Below are 21,356 nucleotides of genomic sequence, written 5' to 3'. Positions count from 1 at the left end.
TTCAAATTTAGTTCTTGGGTAACGCTATCCTTGCTGGAGTATATATTTATGGAAATCTGTAAGAATAAGTTTTACCATTACAAAAATATTCCTAGATACAATGCAGTAATTATTTCTATTTCAGTATTTTATAAAACACCAAGAGCAAAAAATACTAGTTTTTCAGCCTGAATTTTCAGGTTTTGATTATATTATATGTGATTTTTGTCTGACAGGTTTAGCCAAAAAAAAAAAAAAAAAAAATCACAACTCTGATAATCTTCTTGGTTTGAATATTTTCTTTTGCTGAGTCAGTCTAGACAAAAGCCAATCCTTTACTCCTTTGACATTGGAAGTACATTTTCTTGCAATTCCTTCTTCTCCTGGTTCTCTACTATGCTATAATGATGCCTTTCAGTCAGGCAGGTCATACTACCTCTTATAGAAGCATCTATTGCACAGGGAAAATGTCCAAAATCAAAGTAATTGCATCCCAGTGCAGATGTCTCCTGCAAAATGACCAGAGTTTGTCTGCCCATGTAATAGGTTGAATATTGCAGACACATGAGACCTGGGTTGTATGGCCTACATTTGCAGCCCAATTTCCCTCAATGGCCAGACCAAAACAAGTATCCAAGGCTGTGTGGTTTTTGTGCCCTTGTGTTCCAAGGGACTGACGCAGGACATTTGCTCTTACAGAATGAAGAAAGTAGGAGAGCATGAGATCCACTGGTTTAGACCCTAAATAAATTTGACAATGCCCTCCTCAGCCTCAGCTCCCTTAGGGATTCCGCTAACACAAAACACTATGATCAAATGGGAACAGCACTGCATCAGCATATAAGGCACAATAAGATAGAATCAAAACATATCTGAGCTTCTTTCACTAACAGGGTACGCTTACTCAATAAGGATTTTAATGAAACTAGACAGAAGATTGTAAACCCAAGATACATAGATAGGGAAACAAGCTAGCGAACAATTAAAACAAATAAATGGGAATGTACTCTGAACATTGTCACAAGAAAACTGGTAAGTCACGCAGAAGTAAATCACACTAAGAAAATCAAGGAAAAATAAAACAAATAAGCATATAATAAACATAATCAATGTTTGTAAACAGTGAACATACACTTCATTTTTCAAGTTTAGACCTCTACATGAATTCTTCTTGTAGGTCTATATGATTGTAAGGAGATGTCCTTCTATTCTTCTTGCCCGCTAAGGGCATCTGAGTCTTAAGTCTAAAACTCAGATGCAAACTCTCCTGTCTTGGTTTTTGTCTCTCTCTTTTATATGTCCTACTGTGCTTTCCAGAATGTGGGAATAGCCTGTAGGGACTGCTAAAATATAAATACTTATTTAAATTGGAATTCTTTAGAAGATTTTATGATCTCTGTGAGGAAACACCTGAGTATGGTCAAGAGGATATTAGGGCTTCTCCCTCCCAAAAGGTGGCCCAGCTGAGGTACATTTACACTAATGCATGCAGTATGGATAACAAACAGGAGGAGCTGGAGGCCACCATGCTAGTAGGGAACTATGATGTAGTTGCCATCACGGAAACCTGGTGGGATGATTCCCATGACTGGAGTGTGGCTGTTGATGGTTACAAACTGTTCAGAAGGGATAGGTGAGGAAGGAGGGGAGGTGGAGTTGCCCTCTATGTTAGGAAGTGGATAGATTGTGCCTGAGAAACAGCCATGACCAGGTTGAGAGCTTGTGGGTGAAAATCAGGGATCAGTCCAGTAAAGAACATTTAGTGGTTGGGGTCTGCTACAGGCCACCTGATCAGGAGGAGTCTGTTGAAGAGGCCTTCTTGCTTCAGCTGCAAGAACTGTCACGCTCACAAGCTCTTGCCCTGATGGGGGATTTCAACCACCTGGATAGCTGCTGGGGTAGAGGTATGGCAGGTTCCAGGCAATCCATGAAATTTCTGGAGTCTGTTGAGGATAATTTCCTGGTCCAGATAACAGACAAACCAACTTTGATGAAGCCTTACTAGACCTGGTGCTCACCAATGTGGAAGAGAGCATTAGAGAGGTTAAGATTGGAGGCTGCCTGGGCTGTAGTGACCATGCCCTGGTGAAGTTTGTGATCTGGAGGAATATGGGTCTGGCAAAAAGCAGAGTCAGGACCCTGAACTTCAGGAGAGCAAGCTTCTGGCTGCTCAAGGAATTACTGGCTGGGATCCCCTGGGAAACTGTCCTTGAGGGCATAGGAACAGAACAGAGCTGCCAGCTCCTTAAGGACACCCTTCTGAAAGTGCAAGAGCTCTCCATCCCCCAGCAAGAAGAAATCGAGCAGAGGAGGCAGGCGACCAGCATGGCTGAGCAAGGATCTGCAGCTTAAACTGAGGGGAAAGAGGGAAATGTACAGGAAGTGGAAGCAGGGTTGTGTAGCCTGGGAGGAATACAGGGGTGTCATCTGGATGTGTAGAGACAGGATCAGGAAACCCAAGGCACAGATGGAGCTGAACTTGGCAAGGGATGTGAAGAATAACAAGAAGGGGTTCTACATACATATAAGCAGGAGGAGCCAGGCTAAGGAGAATGTTCCCCCTCTGATAAATGAGAAGGGAGAACTGGCTTCCTCAGACATGGAAAAAGCTGAGGTACTCAGTAAGTTCTTTGTCTGAGTCTACACTGGTGGTCACATTTCCTATGTCTGTCAGGACCCTGAACCTTGAGGAGAGGGTGATAGGAGCGGATTTCATCCCACTGTGACAGTGGAACAAGTCTGGGACTGCCTAATGAAACTGGATGTGTACAAGTCCATGGGGCCAGATGGTATACAACCCAGGGTGCTGAGAGAGATGTTTAACGTGGTTGCTGAGCCACTCTCCATCATATTTGAAAAATCATGGCTGTCAGGTGAAGTCCCCAGATACTGGAAAAAGGGAAACATTACTCCCATTTTTTAAAAAGGGAGAAAGGAAGACCCAGGGAACTACAGGCTGGTGAGCCTCACCTCTGTGCCTGGGAAGATCATGGAGCAGATCCTCCTGGAAGACATGTAAAGGCATGTATGAAATAAAGAGATGATTCGAGACAGCCAGCACAGCTTCACCAAAGGCAGATCTTGCCTCACCAATCTGGTGGCCTTCTGTGATGGAGTGATGGCATCAGTGGACAAAAGAAGGGCGATGGATATCATCTACCTGGACTTGAGCAAAGCCTTGGATATGGTCCCTCACCACATTCTTCTCTCTAAATTGGAGAGGTATGGATTTGAAGGATAGACTGTTAGGTGGATAAAGAATTGGTTGGCTGGTTGAAGCCAAAGGGTTGTGGTCAACAGTTCTATGTCTGGGTGGAGGCCAGTCACAAGTGGTGTCCCTCAGGGTTCAGTCTCTGCTCCAGTGCTCTTCAACATCTTTATCAACGACATAGACAACATAATCAAGTGCACCCTCAGCAAGTTTGCAGATGACACCAAGCTGAGTGGTGCAGTTGATACAATACAGGGAAGGGATGCCATACAGAGGGACCTGGACAGGCTGTAGAAGTGGGCCCATGAGAACCTAACGAGGTTCAACAAGGTTAAGTGCAAGGTGTTGCACTTGGGCTGGGGCAATCCCAGGTATTATATAAACTGTGAGAAGAAGAACTTGAGAGCAGCCCTGTGGAGAAGGACTTGGGGGTCCTGATGGACAAGAAGCTGGACATGAGCTGACAGTGCGCACTTGCAGCCCGGAAGGCCAACTATGCTCTGGGCTGCATTTAAAAAGGGGTGGCCAGCAGGGCGAGGGAGGATAGCTTTCTGCTAGTAACCGTAAACAGCTGATTCAGAAGGAAGGCAAAATCAGTAACATTGAAAAATCAATGTATATGAGGGGGAACACTTTTTTTTCTTTTTAGAAAAGTGAGCAGCAGATGTACACTGATGTGACCCAGTGCATCATCCAATGCATAAATGAAAACACAACATCTTTGAGATCTGCCCTGAATCACAAAATAAAGCTGGGAGAAAATATTAACCTAACCGCAAAATCATTAAGCGAGCTTCAGTATCAAAGTAGCTGTCCTAACAAAAAGGTTAGGGAAGTCTTGATAGAAATAGTTCACAAGATTTCCAAATACTAAACTGTAGATCCCAAGCGTTTCAATCTAGATGGATATGTTGCTCTGAAACACCATTCTGTTTTCAGAGAGGTGTTTTTTTTTTTTTCCTCCATAAAGCAATACATGTGGATAATATTATTCAGAAAAATGTAATCACAGTGCACATTTACACTGAGATGCATTCTTACCTGGTTGTTGCTAGCTTTTCTCCTTTTTTCCAGTCCCAAAACACAATGGCATGATTATCATCAAGCCCAACGGATGCCAAACATTTTCCATCAGCTGTACAAAAGCAACACTTAATGTTAAAGGTGCTAAGGCTTTAAGTGAAAATAGAACAAGCAATGAACACAACAAACATGCTATCAATTGATATTTTCAAATGTGAAATAGACATATGGTACCAATACCCCCAAAAGTTATTCTTTACCTAAAGTATATGATGGAGGGGATTGAGGGTGGTGAATGCCAAAAAGGTGTACTTATACTGTGCAGAAACAGAGGGTATTTGGGACACATGCAGAGACAGATGCTTAGATGGAGGCACCTACTTATTCTCTTGAGACAAAAAAGCTGAAAATAAAAATAAGAAAAGGAACTAATAGGTTGACAGATTAGGATTCAGATTCACTGAGTTCCAACTTGAGTTCCTGAAGTATGCTACAAATAGAATTAGACAACTGAACTGAGAAAGACAGTCAATCTGCCAAACCTCTTAAGATGACTGAAGTCTATACCTGCTGCAAATTTTATTTGAATGGAGGACTCACATTGTAATACTTTACCCCCAAAAGTGGACCTATTAGGGGATGACCTATCAGACTGAAATCCACAGATTTCACAGAAAACTCTATTAATCCATGACTTAACTTTCCTCTTTTTAACTGAAGTGACTTCAAATACAGTATCTCACTTTTCAGACAGAAAAGGTTGTGCTCTAAATCAGAACTATATTTTCCTGCTTAATTTTTTAACTGGATGATTAACAGACAGCTGTTATTTTATAGAAAAGGCATCCTTATTGAAAAATAAATCCCTCCCAAAGGCAGCACAAAACTCTCCTGCATATATTTGATCAAACAAAACAATGAAAATCAGTTTCATAAAGTCCAAGTACTCCAAAATCATGTTGTATCTGAAACATTTCTGCTCAGAAGATCCTTCTTTTGTTTTACTTGAAATGATGCCAAGAATTATTATTGTTGTATAATGACATGGATGGCTACAAGTTAATAGGAAATGTAATGAAACCATAAATATGATGAAAAATTGTAAGGCTAGAATTAACTGCTACTTAACATCTCTTCTACTGCAGGAAAGAAACAGCCCTAATGAGAGATGAGTTTAATGAGGTAATGAGAGAAAAAAAAGGACAAGCAGAATTTCAAACATAATTCAAAAGTACCTAGGTACCTATCCTTGCTATATGTATGAAATGATGATAAACAAGACCATTGTTAACAAACTTTTAGAGACAAAATACTTTCATTAAATTAAAATAAATAAATAAACCTAATTGCTGAATTATGTAATAACAGGATTTTCAGGCTGCCACAGGAGCTGATTGCATGATTTTTTTTTTTTTTTACTGAAGAAAAGATGAAGTTGGAGGAAGTAGAGAACTGGTGAGATGGCCAAAAGGCCGAAAGAGAGAATGAAAGCAATTATTTGACAATGTTACTTCTTCCATAAATTAACAGATGCTGAATACTCTGTGATTAAGCATATTTAACTTAAAGAACAGAAAACACGTGACTGGCACAAATGAGTCCATTAGGCTGAGCAGATCCTCATAGCTGGACTGAGCTCACACTATTTAGCATCTTAAATGACTGAGTTCTTTGAGAAGGAAGCCAAGAAGGAGAAGGGAAATTACAGAGTTCATAATTGAATGAAATGGACCTAGAAGGATGGAGTCTAAGTCGTCAGGAAGGAATGAAGATAAAAGACAGGACAGGAAAACAAAACTGAGTTTATAAAACAAATAATGAAAATAAAGATACAAACAAGAAGACCCAAAAAGTTAATGTGAAAGGAAATGAAAGTAAAAGGAACAGTAAAACCATTCTATAGAAGCTTTAGTGAAATAGAATGCTATGAAGATATCTGATATGTAAGGTAAATTTGTAGTAATACGTACTTTTTCTCTAAGAATGACACATTTGAATATTTCAATGACAATAATTATTTTTAAGGGTAACAATTATGTGAAGGGGAAATGGTTGACAACACATTTTTTGTAACAATTATGTGAAGGGGAAATGGTTGACAACACATTTTTTGTAAGAATGAAACTTTAACTTTACCCACTTGAACCATGAGGCTTTAGGTATTAATATGGGCTATACATTCTGATTAATATCCAATATTATAGACGTTAAATTTGCCACCAGAGGGCACAATCAAACATTGCATTAATATAATTATAATATTAGAATTGTGAGATCATTGGAACAGTCCTACAAAGTGATCCAGCTCTGTACTCTGACCAATAGTATGTGCTTTTCAAATTGAGTAAGGACAGAGGGAACTAGTAGTATAGAGTCAGCCACCAGATCAACTACAGCCAGAAACAAACTACCTTTGGGATCTAGGGCTTCTTTTTTTAAGCTTCAAGTAGTGTGACTTGAAACTAACTTAGAAATATCTAGTACTAACACAACAAAAAATGCCTTAACTGAGTCAAACTAGCACTCTGATCCTGTTATGAGGTGCATATTTGTGCAACCATTTGTTCCTCTCAGTGTCAAGAAGCTTAACTGAAGCCAGTTAGGCTATATGTTTCGATATATGCTTTCTCAGGATCAGATCCTAAAGCAATACTATAATGATACCAACAACTGTTACTTTTTAAAAAAAGCTTTATTATTTTTGTACAAATTTATGTCCAGCAGAGTCCAGCTTATTCTTTATGCTTTTATAAAGGTACATGGATAAAGGTACTTCCTCCATATAGTCCTGTCTCACAAATGTTATCTATGTCATAACGAATTCTTACATTTCTAATATGAAACAGATTATGCTGAATTGAGGTCCATATAAAAATCAGAGTTAAGAAAAGGATAGAACAGCAAATGTAATGGGTTGGCTCATTATCTGTGAAAGTTTATTTAAAGTCTCCTTTATAGTTTGATGTTAGATGACTTTAGTCTACAGGCAAACTGTTTATACTGCAATAAGGGCCAGGTCCATGAGAGGAATTGAGCACATGAAGTGAACTGAAGTAGAATTTTAGAATTCTACTTAATTCCAAGATAGTGATCTTAAACTTTCTTACATGGCTGCTTTGTCATAGAGAACCAAAATGCCCTGTTTTTCTTATGTTTTTTTTTTTTTGTTGTTGTTGTTGTTTGTTTGTTTGTTTGTTTAAAGTTTGAGAATACTGAAGTGACTATGGTTGTATCTACATGCAATCCCAGACAAGCCACACTCTTGTCAAACTGAACAATTTAGAACCTATTCCTGTTTAGCAGCATGCACAAATTAGACACTGTTTCATGAATTATCCATAAAGATTTTATCTGATAGTACACAACATTCAAAGTACCATACAAGCACTCTCCACAAGTTTTGGATGTCCAGGTAGCTAAAAAGAACCATAGCAGTCAGTGCTTAAACCCTGTGCTAGATCTGACTCTTTGTGAGAATATAGTACTTATAGATTGAAATAAATAAATAAATAAATAAAAAGCTTCTAAGTAACTTCTGTGCTATTTTCCGAAGGGAGTTAGGCTCACCTAAGTGACCAAGTCACTTCTGAGACTGGAATTTAGACTCTTAACAAGACTGCAAGCAGGAAAGAGCAGACTGGTACTCCAAGACTAACATTCCTTTCTCTCACTATCTTTCATATATGAAGGATATATTGATGGACAAACAGGTATGAAATCTATTCATCTAATGTTTTTAGCTTTGCCTTACTATGATATAAAGTGATTTCTCTTACTGTGTGATGTTACAAGTGTTGGGCCATTGCACCTTAAATGGCGTGAAATGCAGCATGGGAAACTATCTACTGTACTTTAAAAAATATATTTATATTTATTTTAAAAAAGATATTTATTTTTATTTTTTTGTTGTTGTTAAAGAGCAAAAGGGGGAATGGGTTTGTAAGCACTTTTCTAAAGACATGAAGTATGTATATCACCACCATAAGGGCGATGTTTTTCAATGCTAGATACAGAAATTATCCTTTGAGAACTGAGACAACTTAGGTCTTCAATCTCAGAAAGGCAGCTAGGAGAAGGAGCAGACAACTGTTCATATTTACTTCTGTAAACTCACTGAAAAATGTGGACATCGTTAGCAAATTCAAAGAACTGGATGAACCTATCGATCACAATGCCATCTCATTTCAAGTGATCGATTTGTCTGCTTTTAAATTATTATGCCAACATGTAGACAGCCATTTGAGTCCTAGTTGTACACTTGGTAATATGAATTAGATATCAAAAAATCAGTTACAGATTGATTGAGAAAACCCCCATGACTGACTTCACTACACATACTGTTATTTATCAAAACTGTTAGCAGGCTTCTACATAAAATTTATATAGGTTGCAAAACGGTCCTTCTACACAAAGAAGAAAACTAACTGTCATGAGGATTTTATCATTTTTATCATATTATTTTATCATTTTTTTATCATATTTATCATGAGGATTGCTTTTTAATTAATCATTTCAAGAAATGTACCTGAAAAATCCAGCGCACAAACTCCTCTTTGATGCTGGCCTTTGAGCAACGATAAACACTTCAGTGTCTGTGTGTCCCAAACATGAATAGCAGCATCTCTCCCAACCTAAATCAGAGGGTTAATCAGAATATCTACTCATAAAAGTTCAAAGCACACCACTATCAGTAATTAGCATTACCTCATCTTCAAAACACTCCAGAAGTAACTACTTTTCTACTTGTCCTGTTTTATCTTTTTCAAGGTCTATTTTCTCTTCTGCTTCACAACTCATTTCAGGCACATTGGGGTGTAGAACTTTAACATACTGTGTTCATGGAAAAGTACATGAAGAACCTTGTGAAAAGTTAACTACCGTGTCAGTTGTGGTATGAGAAACATTCCTGCCTCCATGTTGCAAACTGGAGCACAGGAGTAGTCTGACTTAAAGATAATTTTCCAAAAGAAAACACTCTTTTTGTCTTGTTCCTTTACCAGCCCTTAAATACCCCTTCATCCTTCTCTCTCAGGGATTCCTAGCCTAATTAGAAACAATAGCTGACATAACCTTCTCCCTCATCTCCTTTTTTTTCTTTACCTCTCTCCCTTCCCTTCTTTATACATCCATCCATATATCTATATATGTTCCATACAGCTATTCTGAGTCTAAATCTAAATCTTGCAACTTCTTTGTAAAGGAAGTATACAGCACCTGATTCTTCTCTGCAGTGGAATCACCAAATCTAGTCCATTATTTTGATTAATAATAACAGCAGTGCTGGATTCCACTGCAGATACTTTTCCACTCAAATTGCCATTTCATCATTTTCACTAAAATCTCTTCAGTATCTTCCTTTGAACTTTCACTTCTTCATTGCTAATTCATGATGAAATCCACTGTATTTGTTTCTCCAGTATTGCGTCTTAAACAGCTGCTGGCCAGCTTCTGCTTAAACACTTCTAAGCATTTTTTCTGTCACTCCTTATCAGTAGGAAATTTTCATTTTTCATTTCAAAGTCTGCATTTTTCAAAATTGATTAAGATTTACCTGTCTTCTGATGTCTATAAACAGCCTTATAATATTGCGATGACTAAGGGATTTGCTGTAGTGAGAAACTGCACCCACGACTACTTTTAATTGCTGTGTCTTCTTCCCTTACTCTTGCCATCTCCATTCGTTTTCATCTAAAAATATTGGCTTTTTGGGAAAAATCTATCAGTAGTGACCAACATAAAATATCTGAGTAAGGCTTGTGAATGTACTACTAAGTACAAAATACTGAGACTGACTAAGGAAGCGTCAAAAACACCCAGCATGTAGATAGAATACAGTTCCTGCACTTTACAGATGAAGGCAGAGGTTCAAAATGAAAATAACGTAATAAAACCACACTTTTTCTAATTATGAATTGGAAAAGGAATTTATTTCCATGTTTTCCTAAAATAATCTCTTCTAAATGCCTACCTGTCCAGTAGCAACATAGTCTTTCACTGGGTGAATGCATAGGCTGAGGATGTCGTCATCATGACCAAGATACAGCCTTTGAGTGTGTTGTTGTCTATTATATACAACAGCTACAGCAGCAATATGATACACTACTTCTCCAGTCTGTGTGTAGAACAAGTTATTTCGACAGTCATAGCCCCTATAACTGAGGTAAATACAAAACAAGTTAAATTTTGTTTAAAAATTATCCTGGTACTTTATGTTACAAATTGTGCAAATAATCTGTGCGTTAACTTGAAAAGGATACAGCTGGGGTGTATGCCTTGCTGGCTCAAAAAGACCCACAGCACACAGGCAGAGAGAACCCACCAAAAGTAGGTATTCATAAATCTTCATGGTTTACTTTGCACCTAGCTCCTAAATTAACACTGAATTCACAGAAATAATATGTAATGCCCATAGAATTATATCCAGGTAAGTTTTACAAGGACTTGGGTTCAAGCATAAATCTATCAGGCATTTTTAGAAATCATGGCAATCACAATCAACTTAACAGAGAATCTTTGCTCCAGAAAACATAAGTTGTAGTCAATAGCTATTTAAAAGGTAATTCTGTAAAATGCAATGCTAAGGTATTATTTATTACATGGCTATAGTATTATAACCTTATCTTCTTCCTTAATAAATGCAACTGAAAGAAGAAAATCTATGGCTGATATTCCAAAAATTCCCCAGAGTAATGAAAAATAAATTATGATTAAGCACTGAAAAATACTTTGCTAAATGCCCTAACGTGAATTGATTGAAATTGTAAGGCTGTTTTCACAATCAGAAAAAAAGAAAACAACAAAGAAGTATGATTAAATATTACTCTACCCATGTATAAACTGCAATTTTAAACTGTCCTCAGGTGCTCGCTCTCTTTTAAGGAAGGGCACAGAATGGTTTTTCTCTTTACTTTGTTGTTTCAGCTGAGGTAGATCTTCTTTGTAAACCTGAAGAATAATTGTTAAAGTTAATTGCACAGCTCTAGTTTTCTGAATATTTATATATATACAAGAAAGTCACTGTTTCAAGCAAGTATTACAACTTAATATACTGTTAACGTGATGTTCATTAGTTACAACAAAGAGCAAGTCATTATCCATCCCTACAGAACTTCTGATGATAATAAATGTTTTCAGACAGGAAAACATTTCATATGCCCTGACACACGAGGGGGCTCAGAACATTACTCTGGAGTAGCATCATAAGAACGTACTTTTTCTACAAGATTCCATTGACAGTTAGTGAAAAGCATTTAAAATATTGACTAAAACTTTTTAAGTCTCTAAGAGTCTTTTTAACGTCCTATGTGTTTCAGTGTACACAGTCAAAGCAGGACATAATGAACTAATTCTAGCTAGGGATTATGGTGAAATGCACACAAACCAAAAGCACTTAAGTGATTTGCCATTGTGTCCAGGACTGTGAAGCAGAATTACAGCCCTATAGACAAAACTGAAGTCACAAATTACCATGCATCTGAATTTTTCAGAAATGATGACATTCTTTGAGGATGCTGAAGATTTCTGAAGTCTCTTGAAAGCTGTGGCACTAAACAAAATCCATTACAATGCTGACATACAGACTTATTTTTGTTTTCTGTCCCTACATTTCTTTTTTTGATTGTTTGAATTTGATTGATTGTCCTTTTTTTCCCCAAAAAAAGGACAATGAAATTTTCAACTCCACAGAAACGTATGTGACTGCAGAGGTAAAGTACTGGATACTTACAAGAACAATGTTCATATAACTTGAGATGAGTTTTTGATGTGGTAGCTAAATAGAACCTTAACACATTTTGTCTGTCATATGAAATGTATTTTGTCCTGAGTGTTCTCATCCATTCACCCTTGCTCCTCAGTGAATGCTACCAATGAAAAAAGAATATCAGGATTATCATTTTCTAATGCAACTGAATATGCAGAAGTCTTTACACTGCTTCAGCCATAAATTTTTTAAAAAAGAAAAGCCAATCCACTTCTCAAAATAAGATTCGTATTTTTAAGTCTCCCTGTGCTTTTGTAAATTATTTCCTCTAAAGAGTGATTTTCTTCTAAGTGCAGTTTATATGCTTGATGTTGTCTCACATTTCCTGTATAAAACCTATTTTAAGTTGCTTCTAGCTTTGTCATACATGAGCCTGTGTGAAATACTGCAGTTTAACTGCCTAAACCTATTTTTTCATTTTCAGTTTTTAATTCCAGACGTCCTTTTTGACACATAGACAGGGTGGAGGAGGATGCTGTCTGATTTGAATTCAGAGGGAGAATCAGGAGGAGGAGGAGGAGGAGGCTGGAACAAGCACTCCAGACAGACTTGGAGTAAATGAAAGGGTGGAGAGAAAATTTGACAAAACTCTGCTTCACTTGGCAAACACAATAGATCTCTATAATAAATAGGTAAAATAAGCTGCTGTCTGAAGGACCTACATAACATAATACTGGATCTAGAAAATGTGGTGAAAAGACAAATGTCCTTTCCTAAAGTCTAGAATGTTAGAGGGTGACCCTATCAGCATTGTAGAGAGCAGCTACATGCAGCCATTACATCACTCAAACTAACTGGAAGCTCATTGTGTATTCTGCATGCTTTGGGGACTTAGTGTGAGATTCTAGTTCTGGTCTGTGGAAATTCTGACCTTTTACCGTTGAAATTGATAAGGTAACACGTCAAGGTGATAATTAATAGTCTACTCACAATGATAATGACTCCTGAAAAATCAGGTCCCAAGTGTTTTAAAATGGAAGCCAAAATCAGGAGAGCAAGCAGAACATTTGATATTAATGTTTCCTTGTCTTCAAAACAAAGATAATAGCACCCTCCAACGTCACAGACTGATATAAAGATCAGTGTTTGTGAAGCACTCAGTAAATTCAGCCAAGAGTCCTGATCACCAGACAAGCCTATAGTGACAAAGCAGATCCAAGGTCAAGCTGACACACTGAGTCAGCAAGTCAGAATCTGGTCTGGAGAGAGTAACCAGGGACAGTTACCATAACTGACTGCCAGTGCTCACAAAGCCATGGCCCAGTGGTTGCCAGACACTGGTATATGTGACATAGGAGACCCAAAGTCAAGCCAAGACCCAAGATCTAAGTCTGGATCAATTCGGGTGCATGGTCAGGCCTTCATCAGAGCTGAAGGGTATTGGGAGATGTCATTTATTCTAGATGAATAGAAATTGTTATGATATTTTTAAGTTATAGAAGCCACTATTCAAAACATGGAGCTCATATAAAAACAGGAAGAAGCTAAGCTATGTAACAGAACATTTTCATTAAGGACTGAGGTCGAGTGAAAAGAACTGCATTTCTCTGTGGAAAAGATTTGTAATGGCAAGCTCAGAAGTTGACAAGTTATCAGGAGAGAGATCAACGGAAGTCTATCGACAAAGTAAGAGAAGCACTTGGAGCATGATCACAAGAGATAGAGAACAGTGAGGTTTCTTTTTCTGTTGTTCACTGAGTAGAACTCGATACTTGAAGTGAAGTTACATTTTTGTTCAACTCTGTGTTAATGAAATAGTTTTTTTTATATAGAAACAGTATGTTGTTTCAACTTTGCAAATAAATGGATCTGAATCTGACAATTCCAAACTCTAATTTGTTTCTCCTGTTTATGAAAGTAATCAACAGGATTCTAAATAATACTTAATGACACTGGCCAAAGCAGAATCAGTTTCATGCACAGGCAGAACATGAGCCAGGATAAATCATTCTATGAAGTTCGATTAAAATTTAACAGAATACCAAACACTTCAAAAATCAAAGCTAAAAGAATACTCATTAGTTTTTTTTTTTTTATTATTTTAATTAAAATAATAGAACATGGGTTATAAATCAACGTTGAAAGATCAGGTTAAAGAGTGGAATGTCATACTACAGTTCCGGAAAAAAATCAATGCAGAAAAGACTGCTCATTTGATTTGTTTTCCTCTTCTATGGAAGCAATCTATTTTAATTTATCTAAGAATGCAGTTGTACTGAAAACAGAAAGAAAATTCAGTGTATTAAGTCATCAGTAAAGACTGGTTTTACATTGTTCTTATAAACTAGAGAGATTTTAATTCTTGGACATTTTGTCATTGGTTATAAAAATAATCTGCCACAAATAAATGTATTGTACAGGCTTCATACTCATTAAGAGGATTATTCTGCTTTGAATATGCAGAAGTCATAGGAAAACCCCATGATCTCTATTTTACAAATTATGTTTCTGAATCTGATTTGAACTGTCTTCATTAGCACATATCATAGGAATGGGAGTAGTAATTAACTCTCACAAAATGTTGTTTAACTTTGTGCTCTATAAGATATTTTTCTTATTTCAATATATAATTATATATACACCAATGCTTTTTTTCTTCCAACCCTTTCAGATTCTCATCCACAGCTAAATAAACTGGTTTTATTTATATTGATTGCATAATCAGCAGAATACTGTCAAAATAATCTTCTTATAGTAGGCTGATGAATTAGCTGCAAGCTTCTTTTACTTATCTTTACTGAATACTCATGATAACTTGTCAGGCAATTGGCGCAACGTATTAATTTCTACTCACCTGGCGATCATAGTTGATTTGAGCTTCCTGTTCAATGTCAGAATCTAACTCTGGCACATCAGATAAATCCGAATCTGATTCTTCACTGTAGGAATCAATGCCACCCTCTGCATAAAAATAATTCACATATAACAGATATCTAATTACAAGGAAATAGTATGTGATGTTTTTATTATAATTTAGACTATATGCAAACTAATATTCAGCAACTTTGGAATCATAAGCAGCTTGTAAAAATCATATGGGCTGACTGAATGTGTCAGGTTTCATTTTTGTTTCTCCTTTTTCAATGCCTGGGATGGGATGGCGGCAGAAGGAAAAAGAATAACTAAGTAGTTACAAATACATTTCCATCATCTGAAAGAATAATGTGTTCTTAACAGGCATTGGAGTGAATACATACAGAAATGGTAAATAAAATATTTCAGTGTGATCATTTTCTGTGTATAAAAAGATTTGCTATAACACAAGCATTTTACCAATTACGTAGGTACAGAGTGAATTTTCGCCCTTGTGTTGAGGGCAATCAAATTTTCAGCAACTGCCATAGTTTGTATGGCTTTGTAAAATATTTTAAGTATCATGGATATAGAAGGAAAATCTATCACATATAATAAAAATGTGAATTTGCATTGCAAATGTAAGTAACTCAATGTGTGCAGTCAGACTTCTGAAGGCAAGTTAGATGGCTAATTCTGAAAACTGAATTTGATCTAGTTATCTCCCTCTAAACTGTTTTTTTTATACGCTTTGGCAAAATACTACTTGTGTATTCCTAAACATACAACATGGCAGACTGCAGAAAGAAATTGTTGTTTGTGAAGAGTAAAACTGTCCCAAACATACTGAGTAGATGTCATTCCATGGAATTGCAATAAAAAAGTATTTTCTGCTGGTTCAATAAAAGCTTTTGCATCATCGCTGCATTCTCTGTTATTTTATTTAATAAATAATTTAGAAGAGATTTTTACCTTGTGGAGCTGTTTCGAGGATGCCATTTGTTATCCCTTCAGGAATAAATCGCCACTGAAAGACAGAGTGATCAGCACCTCCTGTACTTAAAACCCACTGAAAGTCATGGGACCATCGGACATTGGTTACATGTGCTGAATGGCCAACATATTTTCTAGATTTAGCTCCTAAAATGGAAAATATAACTGTTAATATGTAAGAAGAAAAACAAAATTAACATGGTAACTAATGAAGGCAGGCTTTCCAACTGAAACTGAAAAGAAAGCTACAAAAAATACTTAAATGTCTGTTTTGATATTGTCATGCTAATTATAATTTTAATATAAAAATAAATGTTATTTTATAACTAAATACGGTCACTTCAGTTTTCAGAAAAATACTTAAATCTTGGCAGGAGGTACTAGCTACAGATAAGGTTAAATTTTCATCTTTATGAACATTAATACTCATATGAATTATAAAAATATGTACTACATATATTCAAATGCACTATCAAAAAATAATACTTGTATGATATCAGCTTAAACACTGAAGATCATGGAAAGCCAAGAGTTTATTATATTTAGTTTTATTGGCTTTATGTGTGGTACAGTGCAATTAACGAGGAAACAACCTATGTTAAAAAATCCACAGCCTACTACAAATATGAAGTAAATAGCTCACACAGAGCTACGCTGACACATACTAATAGACAGTGAAACCCTACTGGTTTCTCAAATTATTACTGGCATAAATTTGGATGACGTTATAGTATTAGTATACGCATGTGCTAAACTAGATATTCTGAACAGTTTTTAAACAAGTACATATGCATTGGCAGGAAATTGATAGATACAGAGTGGGTTAAAATCTCATAATTATGTCCAATAATACTAATGTGAATTGTACTCACCCTAACTTGAATTATACACCTGAATTTAAAGTCACTCTCAGAAAATACACTGATATGGCATTAAACAAACATCGCGTTCTTCAGAAATCCAAAATACTGTCTTACCTTTCTTTAGGCATGGAAATCTGAACAACTTAACCAGTCCAAAATCATCTCCAGTCACTAATACTGAGCTATTGTAGTTTCCATCCACAGAGTTGACATCTGTAATGTTTGTATATTTTGGCCAAATACCATTTACTTCAGATCCCATCACACAGGTCCATGAGGCCCAATGAATTCCTTTGATCTCATCTTTGCTAGTTAGATGCTTCCCAGCTGAAAATATGCAAGTGAATATTCTGTTTAATCATTTGTTTTTCAGTAAACCCCATTTCTTTCAGTACATTTATCTGTATATTCTTCTTTGGATTAGTTTTTTTTAACATCAATAAATTATAAAGATTCACCATTTTCTTTAAATGGGTATAATTGTATTTGTGGTATTTGAGGACATTACACATGAGTTCTAATGCAGCTTCATTAGCTGCATGCTAAAAAATTACAAGAGTTGAAAAACATTGAAATTCCACATCACTTCTACCAAAGAAAGATCTTCAGTAAAAAGCATGTGTATGTAATATGATATCCTAGAACATTTTCAAGTTCTACGAGATTAATAACACAAATTTTTTAAAAAAGTGCATGTACTTGCATGTGCACTTATTTGTCCTAATCATATAATCATATCAAGTCACTAAAATTTGAATATTTGCTCAGTCAATCACTTTGTGGTACTGTGTGGTAGGCCTTAGGAAATTTACAGGCACTATTGGAAGATAACTAATTTTAGCTTTTTGTTTTGTTTTCATAACTGCTAAATAAAGAGAGCACCTTTGACTTTCATTCTTGAATGACACAAAGCTGTTAGAGATACACAGCCCAGTCTAATCAGATTTTCTTGGTTAGACTATTACAGACTTTTTAACCCAAATGTTTATCAAACACAACTGCAGACTCATTCTAAATATGCAATGGATTTGCTTAATTTAATATGCCTGGGGGTTTATCTATGTACTACTCATGAGTAGTACTCCACAGAGAAGAAAGTAAGATGCAAGTCTGGAAACTTTAAGTGAATCCAACTTAATCTGAACTGTTCAAGTTTAAAATATCACTGTAATGATAATGAAATAAGGCTCAAACAACACTTAGATTACTTTTGATGGCTGTATTATTTAAACCCAGGGTCAATGGAAATTCAGATTTTGACTGAAACTGAGTATTTACTAGGAGCCAGCATCAGCTACCTTTCAAAGAGTCAAGGTATGGCCAAAGTCAGCTAAATTCATAATTAACCTCCAAATAAGTTTGGATAAGAAAAATACAATTTAGATTCCCTACACAAGAGGGTTGTCAAAGTAGGTCAGATGAGAACAAAAATCCTACTCCTAAGGCTCTCTTCTGCTGACAGTTTTTTCTAAATATTAGAAAGCATTCTCAATTATGAATTATAATAAATCAATTATTTATCATACTGTTACAGATAAATTACAAATATTTTTACAGGACAATCACAGAATCATAAAATCTTAGAAAGGTTTGGGTTGGAAGGGACCTTAAAGGTCATCTAATTCCAACCCAATCATCCTCAGAAGTGACAAGTTGGATTGTGAGGAAATTGTACAGAATATATATATATTAATACAGCTGAGGTCCCTAAAAAAACAAACAAACAAACAACAACAACAACAAACATTTAAAAAATTATACATTTGGTACTTTTTTTTTTTTTACCCTGGTGATGTGAATATAAATCTTACCCTACAATGCAGACAGTTTTTATTTAACCAAAGCTGAAGGTCGGTATGTACTGTGAATACTGATTTTAAAAATGAACTAGAGTATTTATGTAAGTTCCAGTCAAGAAGCTCTGCTTACAGCTGTACTGTTTATATCATATTTTTGTTGTTCTCTTCAAACCAACACTGACATTTGTTTGTTCATACAACGTTCATACTTGTAAACTTACAAGGCATCTTGTAGAACAGTCTCTCTCCTGCACCATCGTTGGTTTGCAAGAATTTACTATCCACAGACCAGTCAATATGAGTGATAAAACTAGAAGATTTGTTGCATTCTCCTATTTTTTTGTATCGCTGAGCAACTGCATAGATATCCACTGGACCATCGTTAGAACCCACAGCAAGGTAAGAGCCATCTGGTGAAAATTTCATTTCATGGATTACTTCTTTTCGGTCTTTAATATGAACTACCTCTGTCATGTCTCTGCAAGAACCAATTGTGAAAATACGAACTGTAAACTAGTGGAAGTACAATACACAAATATTTAAGACAAATATGAAGACAAATGCACTGCATACCTTGTACAACAAAAAACAGTTTTCACAAAGCTATCTTTTTTTTTCCAAAAGCTCCTATTGCTTTCATTGGCTATAAGCATATTTTTAAAACAAAAAATAGAAACTTTACCCGTCAATGATACTCTTCATTCTATTCACCTGATGTTAGTTGCAAAATACCTAGCTGTCTAGTCTACACTAGACCAGACTTAATTTTTTTTACATAGTAAATGAAAAAAGAGTTCCACCTTACAAGAGATTACTGCACCTCACAAGACCATATTTGAATGGCCTGTGGGAGAAACCCATTTCTTTACACTGTCTCTTTTGGGGAGGCAGACACAGATTGCAGTAGTGGCAAACAATTAGGATGGTAAAGTTAGATATGATTACTCTCCCGTACTATGACCAGTTAGCTACATCTTTTGGGGATCCAGCACCCCTCTGTCTGCCAATAGACAAAAAAAAAAATAATAATAAAAAAATTGTAAGCTCTGCCTTATTACTAAAAACTGGCAACCTAACTATTCCATAGTGGTAAATATTGCTACTGAGAAGAGCAATGTGGTTTTTATATTATTCCATAGATTTAGATCTTTCACGGCCAAGGACTCGGAAGAAGGAGATCAGAAAGATTAATGTCACCGAGCACATACAATTGGAAAAAAAAAAAAATTCAACAAAACATATGGCCATAGTCCAGTCTTCCTGCATCAGGGGCTGCTGATTTGTTACCCTGTCAGAAGATCTGTCACAGAAAAGGAACAGATGGAGAAGCAATTGCATTCAGGGCCTTACACAAGTGTGTTGCCACTCTTTCAGGAATAATGCTGAGTTTATCATTACTGGTCTCCACCAGCTGAATCATGAATAACCTTAGGTATCAGACAAATTAGCAAAGACAAGATTACTGTGAGACAAAGAAGATTAACTGCTTTAGAAAGCTATTAGTCTTTGAAAAGGATTTTAAATTAATGTGAACAGATCACTTAAGATTTATGAAAGTCATTAAAGCAGTATTACAGCAGTTTTCACAGATCTTCCATCGATAACATGCTTTTCCCTCCTATCAGCTACAAGTTCAAAGCATTTTAAATATATGCTTACTATATATACAACAATGTTAAAGAAGTGGTAAACTCTTCCAAGTATCAACTAAAATAGCTTGTTTTGAAATCATACTATTTTTGTTGGCTATTTCACTCCATGGCCAGTTTTTATGCTTTACCTTCCTTTGTGTGTCTTTCATAATATCATCCCAGGCAGAAATGCCCACTGGATAAGATGCACCCTGAGAAAAAGACTTGTAATCTAATAAAAAATGTGAAATTTCCATACGTTTAGCAAATGCTTAAAAACGTTTTTTAATCACTGATTATTTTGATACTGGCTATTCTTGTTTATGGCAGAGAACTTATCAAGGAGATGCCTCTCAAAACTATGTTAACTCTGTTATGCACATTATTTCACAAATTATTTGTGTAATTCCAGAATAAATTAAAAAAGCCAAACTTGAAAGTCTTAAATTGTATCACCCATATTACTGTAAGCTAATTTTCTGACTTGAATAAAGCGTGGGTTTGTTCCTCACTGTCAAACTAGCACCTTTTAAAACACCAAGTAATATTATGGAAGCATATCCTCAAATTTTACTTTTTTAATGAAATACACAATGATATTACTTTATTTTTAATAGGAAAAAAAAAATATAATAGGGGCTTGAGTTACTTGGAAAAATATACATATATATATAAACCTAAGAACCCAGTACCAAATTTTCTCACCTCACCTTACTCTAAGAACAATGAAGGAGCCATCTTTCATTCCAAGTGCTAACTGTGATCCATCAGGACTGAAAGAAACACTCCGCACTGCTTCCTCCATATTGCAACGAGCTATCAAGGCATGGTCAGCAAGGCTCCATAATCTGCATCAAAGGAAAACAGTAAAGACTCCATAATCCGCATCAAAGTGAAAACAGTAGCAGATTTTTCTTGACTGCACAACAGTTCAATATTATCAAGAGTAAAAATGACAAGTCTAACCAAATTGTAAGGGTCCATTTGTATGCACACCTTATATTAAGATTTTAGAATGCATTAACTTCCTTTCCAACCATGGAATGAAGATATTTGCACTGACTTGAGCCAACAGACTTTCATATACGTAGTTTTTAACAAAACTGCTTATCAATCTAGAAGAGAAAAATGGTATACTGTGACTGCCTGATTCAATATATGGAGACAGAATTTTCCGACAGTGGCACTAAACCTCTTGGCAAATAACATCAAATGACATCCCAGGTTTAAATTTCTTCCAAAATAAAGGAGACTTTACTACTCCCAGTTCTAGCAGGGATGGCAGCTCAGACCAGAACACAT

At 36.0% G+C, this 21,356-nt stretch overlaps 1 protein-coding gene across 6 annotated transcripts in view; it reads right to left on the bottom strand.

The window, feature by feature from the left end:
- EML6 (EMAP like 6) overlaps positions 1–21,356 on the bottom strand; it is a 128,873-nt gene that overhangs the window by 42,220 nt on the left and 65,297 nt on the right. For all 6 annotated transcript variants that reach the window (XM_035322302.1, XM_035322297.1, XM_035322298.1 and 3 more), the window contains exons 8-16: positions 20,765–20,902; positions 18,645–18,901; positions 16,739–16,951; positions 15,741–15,908; positions 14,770–14,876; positions 11,040–11,158; positions 10,182–10,368; positions 8,739–8,844; positions 4,232–4,325 (exon numbers count right to left, since the gene is read on the bottom strand). In XM_035322302.1, the coding sequence (XP_035178193.1) occupies positions 4,232–4,325; positions 8,739–8,844; positions 10,182–10,368; positions 11,040–11,158; positions 14,770–14,876; positions 15,741–15,908; positions 16,739–16,951; positions 18,645–18,901; positions 20,765–20,902 (1,389 nt within the window). The remainder of the gene's footprint in view (positions 1–4,231; positions 4,326–8,738; positions 8,845–10,181; positions 10,369–11,039; positions 11,159–14,769; positions 14,877–15,740; positions 15,909–16,738; positions 16,952–18,644; positions 18,902–20,764; positions 20,903–21,356) is intronic.

This window comes from Oxyura jamaicensis, chromosome 3, assembly GCF_011077185.1.
Source record: "Oxyura jamaicensis isolate SHBP4307 breed ruddy duck chromosome 3, BPBGC_Ojam_1.0, whole genome shotgun sequence".
In the NCBI taxonomy this organism is placed as follows: Eukaryota; Metazoa; Chordata; class Aves; order Anseriformes; family Anatidae; genus Oxyura; species Oxyura jamaicensis.
The sequence above is the reverse complement of the archived record's forward strand: the minus strand, read 5'-3'. Positions and strand labels throughout refer to the sequence as shown.